The 13,875-nt window shown below is 47.9% G+C and overlaps 1 protein-coding gene across 1 annotated transcript in view; it reads left to right on the forward strand.

Moving 5' to 3' along the window:
* The first annotated feature begins 842 nt into the window (after positions 1–842).
* Positions 843–13,875, forward strand: part of PRPF6 (pre-mRNA processing factor 6) — a 44,624-nt gene continuing 31,591 nt past the window's right edge. The window contains exons 1-6 of the mRNA XM_027623223.1: positions 843–1,030; positions 2,655–2,823; positions 3,924–4,042; positions 8,374–8,452; positions 8,916–9,092; positions 9,325–9,480. Coding sequence (XP_027479024.1) covers positions 960–1,030; positions 2,655–2,823; positions 3,924–4,042; positions 8,374–8,452; positions 8,916–9,092; positions 9,325–9,480 — 771 coding nt within the window. The 5' untranslated portion in view covers positions 843–959. The remainder of the gene's footprint in view (positions 1,031–2,654; positions 2,824–3,923; positions 4,043–8,373; positions 8,453–8,915; positions 9,093–9,324; positions 9,481–13,875) is intronic.

Genomic DNA, 13,875 nt, shown 5'->3' on the forward strand with positions numbered 1-13,875 from the left:
GGGTGTAAGTGGGAGCAGCTGTCCCACAGAAGGAGCAGAGGTACACACAGAGATCCAGAAGTGTATGCAGAGTAGTCATGTGTGTCCACCAGGTCATCCGACTAGTGCCCAAGCCCACGACACACTCAACTAGAGATTTGCACGGAATTCACCACGTGCCGTGGCCACGTGTGTCCCATACCGAACTGTTCCCGGCATATCTCCTGCATTTATTTATTTTCGCCAATTAGCCTCCACCCTCACTGCCATGTTCAGGGTATGGTGGGGGTGGTTGGGGTGGCGGCGGAGCCTGTACGGGGACCGGTGCCTGAACTGCGGCTCCGGAATCTGAGCGCTAAGAGCTAGAGCCTGCACACCGGGGCACGCGCAGACAGGTGTGCCCACAATCACGACACATACACCGCACACCAGCTGTCCACAACCAGACAGGTGTGCGGCACTGCTCAGATGTGTTACGGTCGGCCCCGTGGCCGAGACAACTCTGAAGGGAGAGGTGAATGAGTGGGCCTGATTCTGAGGGGTCCTTGGCAGCTGGGCTGACTCAGAGAGGGAGGGGGCCCATGGCTCCCGCTCGTACAGGCGGGTCTCCTCGGAAATGCGCAGATGCCCCACGCTCAGTTTTGAGCTCCTGCAGGGTTTCTCCAGGATGAGGTCGCTCCCGCACGTCCCCTGCAGGGCCGCCCGCACACCTCGCCACCATCAGGCGCCTCCGCGCATGCGCCTATCAGATCCCCTCGCCGCAACCGCAACCGGAAGTCGCTTTTCAGGAACTTCCGCCCGGGGAAGGCAGAACGGGCGGGGCTTCGTGCAGCCCGCGAGTTCTGCTTCCGGGGCGCGGGTGACGCATTTCCCGCTTGCTGTTCCCGCTGAGGAGCCGGAGTCGTCAGTGGTCTTTTTCGCCTTCGGCCGGCCGCGGCTTCCGTCCCGTCCCTTCCCGGCCCCTAGTCATCACCGGCACCATGAACAAGAAGAAGAAGCCGTTCTTGGGCATGCCCGCGCCGCTCGGCTACGTGCCAGGGCTAGGCCGGGGGTGAGGCCTGGCGCGAACCGCGCTCGGGGGGCGGGAGCGGGCGGCGCGGGCCCCGGGGCCCGGCGGGCAGAGCGGGTCGCGCGCGCTTGGGGCAGGGGCGGGGGACGGGCCCGGGCCAGGCCGTCCTCGCTCCCCGCCCTTGTCTCGGGGAGGCCGTGAGATGCGGCTGGCGACGGGGAAGACGAGGAGGACCCGTTAGGGTGTGTGGCCACACGGTCTGGAAGGTATCACTGGGCTTGGCTTACCGCTCGTTGGAGGAGTGCTTTGGGGCCGGGGCAGAGCCGGGTACCACTGCTGCTTGCCCCCGAGATGGGAGCCTCGGGCTTGAGCCGTGCGTTGGCTGTGAGCCCGTGTCCGGGCTCTGAGATGCGGAGTGGGTGACTCCTCGAGCTGGGGTGGGACCTCCGTGGCTCCTCTGCCCAAGCCGGGCAGACCCGCGCCCTCGTCTGAAGCGCGAGCGATCCCTCCCCTGTGCTGTCGGTCGTCATGCACGGCGCTCAGCCCTGGCAGGGACGGGGTCTCCCGTGCCTGGCGCACAGATGACTGCCATAAATTGTCGAGTAAACGAGCCATCGTCGTCATTCTGTCTGCCTGGTCCTTCGTTTGTGTAGAACAAGTACTGGGTTTCGTGTGGGGGTGTGGTGTTAGCGTCTGTGGGGAATGCACAGTCTCCCTTACGGATACCGGCTCCCGCGGACCTGCAGTTTACGAGGAGATGTGAGAGATTTGCATTATTAAGTACATAGAGAGAAACATTTAGAAGTCTGGGGTGGCAGCGGTCAGGAATGCTCTGTGGAATGGTAGCATTTGAGCCCCGTTTGACACAAGAGCCGCATTTAGGGATGTAGAAATGTGGTAGGGTTAAAGGAGGGATTGACCTTTTGTGTGTTGGGTAGTTAAGAAAAAAAAGAGCGGCATGGAGGAGGATGAGGGACTCTCACGGAGTCTGTGAATGGAGTGTGCGGCGAGTGGTGTCACAGGGGCCGGAGCTATAGGAGAGACAGGCGTCAGAGTGCCGTGGTCAGAGCTGTGTTGAAGCAACAGGACGGCTAGAGGCAGGGTGGCTGACTAGGCTCCCAGCTGTGATGGGGGCCAGGGTTTGGGGAGGGGACGATTTCGAAGGTGGACTCAGTAGAACTTGATGACTGATAGGGTGGAGAAGAAGGGAGGGCTGATGGTGTAGTGCCGCTGTGGTACTTGGGATGGCCCTGCAGTCATCAGCTGAGACAACCCAGGGCCGGTGCAGGATGAGCACGGAGAAGGAGTTCTGATGGAGTCACGCTGGGTTTGAGGGCCCGGTTGGATGTGTGCTGGGGGAGATGGTCAGCAGGTTGTTAGAAATGGGAGGGTGGAAGTTGGGAGGGGGGAGGTCTGATGCTCTGGTGAATCTCTCAAGGAGAGTATGGGGTGGTAACCTCCTCAGGGTAGGTCAGAAGGTTTCTCACCTGAAGAGAACAGGACTAGTAGCGTTTGAGAGTGCAGCGTGCCTCGTTTGTTGCTCCCTGGATCTTCTGCAGTTTCTCAGAGATGTTAAAAAAGGAGGTGTTATTAAGTGAGGACTGTGGAGGGAAGAACAAAGGAACACGGTCACCCAGGTAAATGGGTGTCTTGGGGTCTCCTGCAGTGCCACTGGCTTTACCACCCGGTCAGACATTGGGCCCGCCCGCGATGCAAATGATCCTGTGGATGACCGCCATGCGCCCCCAGGAAAGAGGACCGTCGGGGACCAAATGAAGAAAAGCCAGGCTGCGGATGATGATGACGAGGATCTGAATGACACCAACTATGATGAGGTGACTTGTGGTGCACCCCCAGCCAGTCTCCAGGAGGGCTGACCAGCTTCTTAAGCCAGTGCTCAGGGAGGTGGGCACGCCTAGTGTTTCAGTCTGCTTATGGGGTGTCTTTAGCAGTGTGAGGGGGGAGCAGGGAGTCATAGAAAGAAATGTACATTTTGTTGTCTCTTCAGGAGAGATGTACTTGCATTGGGGTTTTGTCTCAGCTGGTCCTTGATGAAAATTCTAGGTGGAATTGGTGATGATACCATGATTTATTTTGTCTCAGTGCATACTCTCTTACTTAACTAGTATTTGGTCAGTTGAAGTTTTCTTCAGGTGTGTTCCGACAGAATTTTTGCTCAGAGGAAAAAGATTTTTAAAATTTCAATTCTGAAATGATTTTAAACTTCCAGGGAACTTGCAAAAATAGTATGGACAATTCCTGCATACCCTTCATAAGCTTCTCTCCATCTTACACGGCTTTAGTACAGCTACTGACACAGCACTGTTAGCTGCTTTGTAGGCCCCACTTGAATTCCACCAGTTTTTCATTGGTGTCCTGTTCCTGAGCCAGGACCCTGCATTGCACTTAGTGTGTCTCTTAGTGTCTTCCCGTTGGGGTAGCTCCTCCATCTTTCGTGCCCATGACACCCTTTTTTTTAAGATTTATTTTTATTGTTTTTTAGAGAGCGCGCGTGCTTGCTCACATGCACACACGGAGGCGCGCGCGCGCGCGCACACACACACACACACACACACACACACAGTGGGGGAGGGGCAGAGGGAGAGGGAGAGAGAATCTCAAGCAGGCTCCCTGCTGATCCTGAGCCCGGAGCCCGATCTGGGGCTCCATCTCACCACCCTGAGATCATGACCTGAGCCAAAATCAAGAGTCAGATGCTCAACCAACTGAGCCACCCAGGTGCCCCTCGTGCCCACCCCCCCCCCCCCGTGACACATCTGAAGAGTACTGGTGAGTTATTTTGTTTTCCCTCATTTTGGGGTTGTCTGATTGAAAAAAATTGTTCAGCAAGCATTTTATAACTAGAAGTATTCTCTGTTTCTGCTTGAGGGAATTGTGTTGTAGGAAAAGTTGACCTATGTTGTTTTGTGCTTAGTTTAATGGCTATGCTGGGAGCCTCTTCTCAAGTGGGCCCTATGAAAAAGATGATGAGGAAGCAGATGCTATTTATGCAGCTCTGGATAAAAGGATGGATGAAAGAAGAAAAGAAAGAAGGTAAGATAAATTATTGCTCTTTACGCTGTAATTACCCAACTTTATTTCTCTATTATTTTATTTAATTTTTTTAAATTTATTCATTTGAGAGAGTCAGAGAGAGCGAGAGAGACAGCACAAGCAGGGGGAGAGGCAGAGGGAGAGGGAGAAGCAGACTCTCCGCCGAACTGGGAGCCTGACATGGGGCTTGATCCCAGGACCCTGGGATCATGACTTGAGCTGAAGGTAGACGCTTAACCAGCTGAGCCACCCAGGCGCCCCCTATTTACTTAATTTTTTTTTTTAAGATTTTATTTATTTTTTAACAGAGAGAGAGACAGCAAGAAAGGGAACACAAGCAGGGAGCGTGGGAGAGGGAGAAGCAGGCTTCCCACTGAGCAGGGAGCCCGATGTGGGACTCGATCCCAGGACCCTGGGATCATGACCTGAGCCGGAGGCAGACGCTTAACGACTGAGCCACCCAGGCGCCCTACTTAATTTTTTTAAAAAAGATTTTATTTATTTATTTGAGAGCGAGAGACAGAGAACATGAGAGAGAGAGCACGCATAAGTGGGGAGGGTGGGGCAGAGAGAGAGGGTGAAGCAGACTCCCTACTGAGCAGGGAGCCCCACATGGGGCTCGATCCTAGGACCCTGAGATCATGACCTGAGCCACCCAGGTGTCCCTATTTTATTTTATTTTATTTTACTTTTTTAAGTGGGCTCCACACCCAGCATGGAGCCCAGTGTGGGGCTCAAACTCACAACCCCGAGATCAAGAGCCACACATTCCCTGATGAGTCAGCCAGGCACCCCTGTATTTATCCAACTTTAAAAGAAAGTTTTGTTTTGGCTTATTTCAGACATGGACAAAAATTGCAAGTATAGTACATGTGTCTGCTCAGCTCTGAGGCCACCTGGGTCTTGGTTTATGGCAGCCACACTTGGATAAACACCAGGCAGTTGGAGAGTAGCCTTAGGGTCTGGGGACCGGAACGGGGAGCTCAAGATCGCTTTGGCTTTCCAGAAAGCAATGGGATTTGGGGGATTATTCTTTTTTTTTTTTTAGATTTTTATTTATTTATTTGACAGAGCGAGAGAGACAGCGAGAGAGGGAACACAGGCAGGGGGAGTGGGAGAGGGAGAAGCAGACTCCCTGCCAAGTGGGGAGCCGGACGCAAGGCTCGATCCCAGGACCTGGGATCATGACCTGAGCTGAAGGCAGATGCTTAACGACTGAGCCACCCAGGCGCCCCTGGGGGATTATTCTGACCATGAGTTAGGATTACTGTCTTTGAAATGGGTGTAGTGGTGTTGATTAATGTATATTAAGTAATTTGAAAGTTAACTGAAGGGCGCCTGGGTGGCTCAGATGGTTAAGCGTCTGCTTTCAGCTCAGGTCATGATCCCAGGGTCCTGGGATCGAGTCCCGCATCGGGCTCCCTGCTCCTTGGGAGCCTGCTTCTCCCTCTGCCTCTCTCTCTCTCTCTCTCTCTCTCTCTTTCTGTCTCTCATTAATAAAATAAATAAAATCTTAAAAAAAAAGTTAACTGAAGAGGACAAATGAACATGTAAATCCTCATAGGCAGGGATTGTGTCTTGAGAATCTCGTTCCACACATCCGTGTTGGGACATGAATGTGGGGTGTTGGGCTAGGCTGGTGGGGACAGACTGCAGTGAGTCTGGAGGGAGCATGTGTGCTCTGTCCTTGGGGGGCCTGTTTGAAAGAAGACTACTCAGCAAGGCTGTTGTATTTTGTCTTCGGGGGCTCTCAGGTGGGTATTTTGCACTGAACTTTGGTCTAGCAAATTTTTTTTTAAAGATTTTATTTATTTACTTGAGTGAGAGAGCATGTGAACGAGTGGGGGCTGGGGGGGTGGCGCAGAGGGAGAGGGAGAAGCAGACTCCCCTCGGAGCAGGGAGCCCATCGTGGGGGCGCGATCCCAGGACCCCGAGATCATGACCTGAGCCAAAGGCAGATAGATGCTTAATGGACTGAGCCACCCAGGTGCCTCAAGGTCTAACAAGTTTGTTTATTGATGTTATCTCAGTGTACCATTTGATGTGGCAACTTTCTGAATTCCCTGTCCTTGTTTCTAGGGAAATTTAAGCAAAGTGAGCGCATAATCTTTTATTTATTTATTTATTTATTTTAAGGATTTTATTTATTCACCTGAGAGAGAGAGACACAGTGAGAGACGGAACACAAGCAGGGGGAGTGGGAGAGGGAGAAGCAGGCTTCCTGCGGAGCAGGGAGACCGATGTGGGGCTTGATTCCAGGACCCTGGGACCGTGACCTGAGCCGAAGGCAGATGCCCAATGACTAAGCCACCCAGGCGCCCCAAGCACATAATCTTTTAAACCGTAATAAAATATATAGCTTTGTAAGTCTTCTAATATTTATAAAAAATTTTTAAAAATGAAGTTATGAATAAACTTATAATTTTTACTACTGAGAGAACGCGTTATCGTTAAAGCGCATCAGGACAGTGAGATGAAGTATAGGCAAGAGGAGGATGATGTTCCAAGTCTGGAAAGTGAGAGTTAACGTGGTTCACTTTCCTCTTTCTATTGCTCATTCTTGTGATTCTGTGACTTCCCATAATGTATGTAGTGTTTTCAGTTTTAGAAGAGTGAAATACAGTTGTTCAGGATTTTTTTGTAATACTTGTTATTAAATTGATGTGCATGAACTTACATATATAGAATAAGTATACGTGGTTTTGCATATTAAGGACGGTTTGATTTCAGTCTTCTGGAATTTATTTAAAAAAAACTGAGTGACATGGATACATGTAGAAAGTCATCTCATTAAGTGTGTTTTTATTATTATTTAAAGATTTTATTTATTTGTCAGAGAGACAGAGCACAAGCAGGGGGAGCGGCAGAGGGAGGAGACTCCCCGCTGAGCAGGGAGCCCGACACAGGACTCGATCCCAGGTCCCTGGGATCATGACCTGAGCTGAAGGCAGATGCTTAACTGACTGAGCCTCCCAGGCGCCCCTTATTAAGTGGCTTTAGAAAAATGGTTGGCTTTTAAAAACTTTGTTAGGAATGCTTTTCAGGATACAAACCAGTAGAAAGAACAGTGCAGCAAATACCGCTGCCCTCGTGGAGTCTGAGTCCTGGGTCACAGCTTGCATGTTTGTTTCTTCCACACCTGCTGGTGGTCTTTGCTGGGTCGTATCAGGGTCAGTTTATGCTCTGCCCTGACAGCACCTTTGTTGCATCAGCAGCATGAACCCCAAAGCTCTAACCCAAAGATGTCCTGAAGCCAGTTCACATCCATATTCTCCTGCTCGTCTTCAGAATAGAGTAGAACTGCATTTTTTCAAACCAGGACACAATCAGAATCACTCCTCATGTCATGTCTCCTTAGTCTACTCCCCTCCGCTGCCTTTTTCACCTCTTGGTGATATTGGCTTTTTGAAGAGATCAGTTGTTTTGTAGAAGGGCCCAAGCTATGGAACGGCTGCCTACCTCCTCAGGTATCCTTTAACTTGTTCTGCTCGCACTATTTCCTGTGGAGTGGAAGTTGGATCCTGAGGCTGCATTCAAATCAGGTAAAACGTGTTTGACCAGAAAGTCTTGATAGGTGCATCTGTGCATGTTGCTTCACATCAGAAGCCACAAGGACTGACTTTCTCCAGCTGCTGGAGCGGTGTTTGTCTTTTCCAAGCACATCATTTGTCCTAATACATTCACATTCCTGATATTTTCCTTTTACCTTATGGAAGAGAATGTAAATTTCCATGTTAGGAAGTATTAGCTATGTGGGTCACATTAACTCTGGTTTGCTTAACTTGGTTGATGCTTTGTCACAGTAACCCACAGATTTCTTCCGAGTGCCTAGACCTGGTCCTCGATCACCAGAACCCAGTAGCTGTCCATCCCTGAAGACCAGTTGCATGGGTGGATAAAACAGCCCATGAGTTCTGGCAGGTGGAGCAGAGAGCTGTCTTGACAGGTGCACTTGCTGCTTCGAAGGGAGGGAGGCAGTGACAGGCAGAGAGTCAGAAGGGCAACTGGGGACAGTGGGTCAGCTTTCCTGAGTCTTTGTAGGGTGGCCCTACCTTTGGAATTTTGTAGAAGTTTAAAGCTGTAAATACACTCATGTTCAAATACAAGTATTTGTATCAGAGTAAGACAACTTGTTTTTATTTTAGTGAGTTTCTGCCTATTTTCATTTGGTAAATCATTGAGTCAGTATATTTGTGGATGTATTCATTGCGCCCTTTGATTTAGCTGCTTGGGTGTGGAATTATGCTTCTGGTGGTTTAAGTATAATAAAATGACCTTGTTTCAGAATGGGTTTCAGTATTTCTAATGCATGCACACATTTTACTTCCTAGGGAGCAAAGGGAGAAGGAAGAAATTGAGAAATACCGAATGGAACGCCCCAAAATCCAACAGCAGTTCTCAGATCTCAAAGTAAGTGGATGGATAGCGTACACCTAACCTACTCAGCAGAGAACTGGGTAGAACTGATGAGACTTTACTAACTTTGCTTTTTTGCTCTTTATTAGATTCAGATGGTAGAGGAAGGTCCCTGCTTTAGTGTGTTTAATTTTACGTGTATGTGTGCAAAAAAATCTCTTCCTCCACTGAAAAAAATGGGACATACGAGCTTATTTTCTTAGTAACTTTAACTCTGTTTGTACATAAAGTTCTCCACCTTGTGTCTTCTGGGCTTTGACAGAGCAGTTTACATTTGAGTGAAGTAGAGCAGATCCAAGAAATTGAATTTTCTAAGTGAAGTAGATAATTTCTGCATCAAAATTCCTTCTAAACCATGACGATTTGGGGGTTAGGGGTCAGGGAGAACATAGTTATTCTTGTGCATATGAAATTTTGCCAGAGAATAAATGTTTTTGGGGGGGCCAAATGTTCCCAGAGGAAGTTGGCAGAAGTCACCGAAGAAGAGTGGCTGAGCATCCCTGAGGTTGGCGATGCCAGAAACAAACGTCAACGGCACCCACGCTACGAGAAGCTGACTCCTGTTCCCGACAGTTTCTTTGCCAAACATCTACAGACTGGGGAGAACCATACCTCAGTGGATCCCCGGCAAACTGTGAGCATCAGAAAAGAAGGCGAATAGGTCTTTAGGCTGCTTGGGTAGACCCGTAGTGGGAGCCTTGGGTGGTGTTAGAGTAAGTGCTTCTGTAGTTCAGAAGCTGGGCTGTGCTGAGTCTGGAGGATTGCATGTCTGTCGGGCTACAATGGAAAGACGTCAGACTTGATAGGGTTCTTCTGCATGAAGATACAATCCAGTGTTTTTGTCCTCCCCCCGCCCCTGCCCCCAGCAATTTGGAGGTCTTAACACACCCTATCCAGGCGGCCTGAACACTCCATACCCAGGTGGAATGACACCTGGATTGATGACACCTGGCACAGGTGAACTGGACATGAGGAAGATAGGACAAGCAAGGAACACGCTGATGGACATGAGGCTGAGCCAGGTGAGCCTGTGTCATGCAACATTTTCCTACAGATTGAGAAAATTGTTTTCTGATTATAAAACTAATCTATGTCAGTGGCAAGTTCATCTTTCAGAGTGCTTTATCACAAGATAAGCAGACCCGTGAGGATGTATTTCCTGTCCCATCGTCAAGAGTGGCAGGACCCTGCACGCAGGCTGGTCTGTGCATCTTCCTACGGGGTATGCACAGGTGCAGTGCGCCCGTGTGGCACTCCTACTCCCTCTTAGGGGGCTGAGGACTGTTGCAGGTGACAGAGGGTGGCCTGGCAGGCAGGCTGAACAAAGGCACTTAGGACAAGCTGCATGCTCTCTGTTGCTGAAGTCTCATCCTTCCATAGAAATTAAGTGCATGTGTACATCACTCAGCCATACGAAAGAATGAGATCTTGTCATTTACAACAATAGGGGTCGGCCCAGAAGGTATTATGCTAAGTGAAATAAGTCAGAGAAAGATAAATACCATATGATTTGATTTATGTGTGGACTTTAAAAAACAAAACAAGTGAGCAAACCCACCAACCAGAAACCAGACCCTTAAACACAGAGAACAGATTGGTGGATGCTGGAGGGAACTGGGGGAATGGGTGAAATAAAGGGGGTTAAGAGGTACAAACCTCTGGTTATAAAACACGTCAAGGAGGGAGAAGGACAGCGTAGGGAGTACGGTCAGTAACGTAACGTTGTCCGGTGCCTGCATCTGTTGTGGGGAACACTGCGTAACGTACGAAGTTTTCAAATCATTGTTATACACCTGTTACACGTTGTATGTTAGTTACACTTCAGTAAAAAAAGTTAGGTGCGCATATTTTTCCCCCTGCACTTGAGTGAATTGTTCAGTGCTCTAGAAAACCCTTTCTGATTATGACATGCACACCAGAAACCATGAAGAAAAAGACTTTCAAATTTGATTACATACGAATTAAAAACTTGTGTGTAGTAGAAAACACTGTAAGGTCAAAAGAACACGCAAACTGGAAGAAGAGTGCTCGTGTGCTTGACTGCCAGTGGTGGGGTTGTGTGTAACACTCCTGTGCACACGCAGATGTCCAGGCTACACTCTCACACCACCGGGGCATGAAGTAGGGGTGTGGAGTGGGAGCTTCATGTTACATTATTTTAAGGAAAAATTTCACATGTAATTGCAAGTGGAAAGATAGCGTAGTGCTTGATGCAGTAGGAAACTTGTACATTTTAATTGAGCTTTTACTGTACTTGAATTTTTTATAGTGAGCAAATATTTTATAATAAAAATCAGTAGCTTGTAAATTTAAAAAATTGCAGCTTTTTATGTTCCTGGCTGTGTACTCTATAAACTGGAGAATAGTTCACTGTTTATGGGTATTGTGATTTAATCTTTAATTGAGGGACTTTTTGGGTTTCTACTTTTTTTGCTATGACAAACCATGTGTTGGTGAACGTCTTGTGAATCTGTCATTTAAACATTTTTATAGTATCTTTAAAGTAAAATTAGTGGATTTTTTTTTCATTTAAATACTAAATTGTCTCTCCCGCATGTGGCATTTCAGAGTCTGTGGGCACTGGGTTGAGGGCATCACCTCTGTCGTCATCACTGATTTGAGGGCAGGACCCCCTCTGCCTCCCCCCCCCATAAGCAAGCCTTGGTTTAGTTTTCGGTTTTATTAGTGGTGAGGTCGAGCATCTTTCCCTGTATGTTTTAGTCAGTCTTTGGCAGTTTTTCTGTGACAAGCTTCTTTTGTCATTTGCTCTGCCCATTTCCCTCCTTTTTTTTTTTTTTAAGATTTTATTTGACAGAGGGAGACACAGTGAGAGAGGGAACACAAGCAGGGGGAGTGGGAGAGGGAGAAGCAGGCTTCCCGCGGAGCAGGGAGCCCGATGTGGGGCTTGATCCCAGGAACCTGGGATCATGACCCGAGCTGAAGGCAGACGCTTAACCCACTGAGCCCCCCGGGCGCCCCTCCCTCCTTTGTTTTCATGAGAATTATCATCTCTGTTGCATGTGTCTTCTGTACTTGTTACTCTTTTAGACTTGTTTGTGGAATATAGAAATAAATTCTTTATTTTTATTTTTATTTTTTTAAGATTTTATCTTTTTATTTGACAGAGAGAGAGAGCACAAGCAGGGGAAGGGGCAGAGGGAGAAGCAGACTCCCCACTGAGCAGGAAACCTAATGCGGGGCTCCATCCCAGGACCCTAGGATCATGACCTGAGCTGAAGGCAGACGCTTAACAACTGAGCCACCCAGGCGCCCCAGAAATAATTTCTTTAGAAAAACTTTATATGGTAACTTTTTTGGGGTAAAATATGTATGATAAAAGCTACCATTATAACAATTTTTAAGTGTACAGACAGTGACATTAAGTGCATTCATACTATTGTACAGCTGTCGCCACCACTGGTCTCTGGAACTTTTTCATCTTCCCAAACTGAGGCTCTGTCCCCATGAACTTCCCATTTCCTACCCCAGACCCTGTTAACTTCTGTCTTTATGAATGTGACAGCTCTGGGTTCCTCCTGTGACTGGATCCGTACAGTATTTGTCCTTCTGGGCCTGGCTTGTTTCACTTAGCATAACATTCCCAAGGCTCATCCACGTTGTAGTTGTGTGTGTCCATATTTCCTTTCTTTTTAAAGCTGAAAAATACTCCATTGTATGAATGGATGGATCCCGTTTTATCTACTAGTCTGTCAACAGACACTTGGGTAGCTTCCACCTTTTGGCCATTATGCATAGTGCTGCTGTGGACATGGGTGTGCAGATAGTTGTTTGAGTCCCTGCTTCTAGTTCTTTTGGGTATAAACCCAGAAGTGGAATTGTGGATCATATGGTGATTCTTTGTTTAATGTTTTGAGGAGCCTCCATACTGTTTGCCAGAGCAGCTGCACCATTCTATATTTCCAGCAGAGCAGTGCTGTGTAAGGGTTTTGGTTCCTCCATATCCTGGACAACATCTGTTATTTTCTGATATTTTGGAAATAGCCATTGTGATGGGTGTGAAGTAGTATCTCATTGTGGTGGTTCTCCTTCATGTTTCCCTGATTAGTGTTTTTGAGTGTCTTTTCATGCGGAGAAATGTCTTCTTGTGTCTTTTCCTTGGAGAAATGTGTACTCAGGTCCTTTACCCATTTTTTTTTTGATAGTTTTACAGTTATATTCACAAATAAAACATGCACGTAAGCCGTCTTTTCATTTTCTTTGCTGTGCAGCCTGGCATTGAGATTGGTGACTCTGAGGGCCAGCTGGGTTGCTCTTTCCACAGTGGCTCTGCAGTTCTTGGAGGAAAAATTGTGAGCAGTCTCTTCACAGTGGATTTGTTGCGCTCAGCACCTCAGGCTTCTTGACACTGGGATTAGGAACTTCCAGAGCCCCTGGCAGTGTGTGCGTTGTCTTGTTGCTGCTGTAATCATTGCTGGGCGTCAAGATCTGGCCCTTGAATCTTGCATGCACCCTGCTGTCAGTGCCTCTGGGTTTCCACCGGTTGCACTTAATTTTGACATACCGGTCTGATTGGTGCTGGATGAACTTTTTGGTCCACTTTTTGATGATCTTGGGCTTCACCAGAGGTCAAGGGCAGCCTTGATGCTGAACAGGAGATGGCTGCCACCTCTGCAGCAGCACTGGGGAGGAGCTGCCCATTTTTTTTTTTTTTTTTTAAGAGCAGTTTTTAGATTCACAGCAAAGTTGAGATGAAAGGACAGAGATTTCCCATGTAACCTCTGTGCCTGCACATGCACAACGTCTTCTGTTACCAACGTCCTCCCTGGAGTGGGCCATTTATTAAAATTGATGAACCTACATTTACGTATCGTCACCCAAATCCATAGTTTATGTTAGGATTCATTCTTGGTGTTGTGCATTTTATGGATTTGGACAAATGTGTAATGACATGTATCCACCATTATGTAGTCGACTTTTGAACAATGCAGGGGTTGGGGCATTGACTTCCTGCTCAATTGGAAATCCGCATATAACTTTTTACTCCCCAAAAACTTAACTGCTAAAGCCTGTTGTTGACTGGAAGCCTTATTGATAACTTCAACAGTTGACGAACACATTTCACATGTTATATCTATCACGTACCGTACCCTTAGAATAACATAAGCTCAAGAAAAGAAAATGTTATTAAGAAAATCATAAGGGAAAATATATCTATAGTACTATGTCGTGTTGAAAAAGATCCATGTGGACCTGTGTAGTTCAGCCGGCGCTGTTCAAGGATAAGCTACAGTATCACAGAATAGTCTCACTGCCCTGAGAATGCTCTGTGTTCTGCCTGCTCATCCCTCCTCACCCCCTAACGCCTGGCAACCACTGATGTTTTATTGTCTCCATAGTTCTGCTTTTTCCACAACGTCACATAGTTGGAACCATACCGTGTGTAGCTTTCTCAGATT

Source organism: Zalophus californianus, chromosome 8 (genome assembly GCF_009762305.2).
Source record: "Zalophus californianus isolate mZalCal1 chromosome 8, mZalCal1.pri.v2, whole genome shotgun sequence".
NCBI lineage: Eukaryota > Metazoa > Chordata > Mammalia > Carnivora > Otariidae > Zalophus > Zalophus californianus.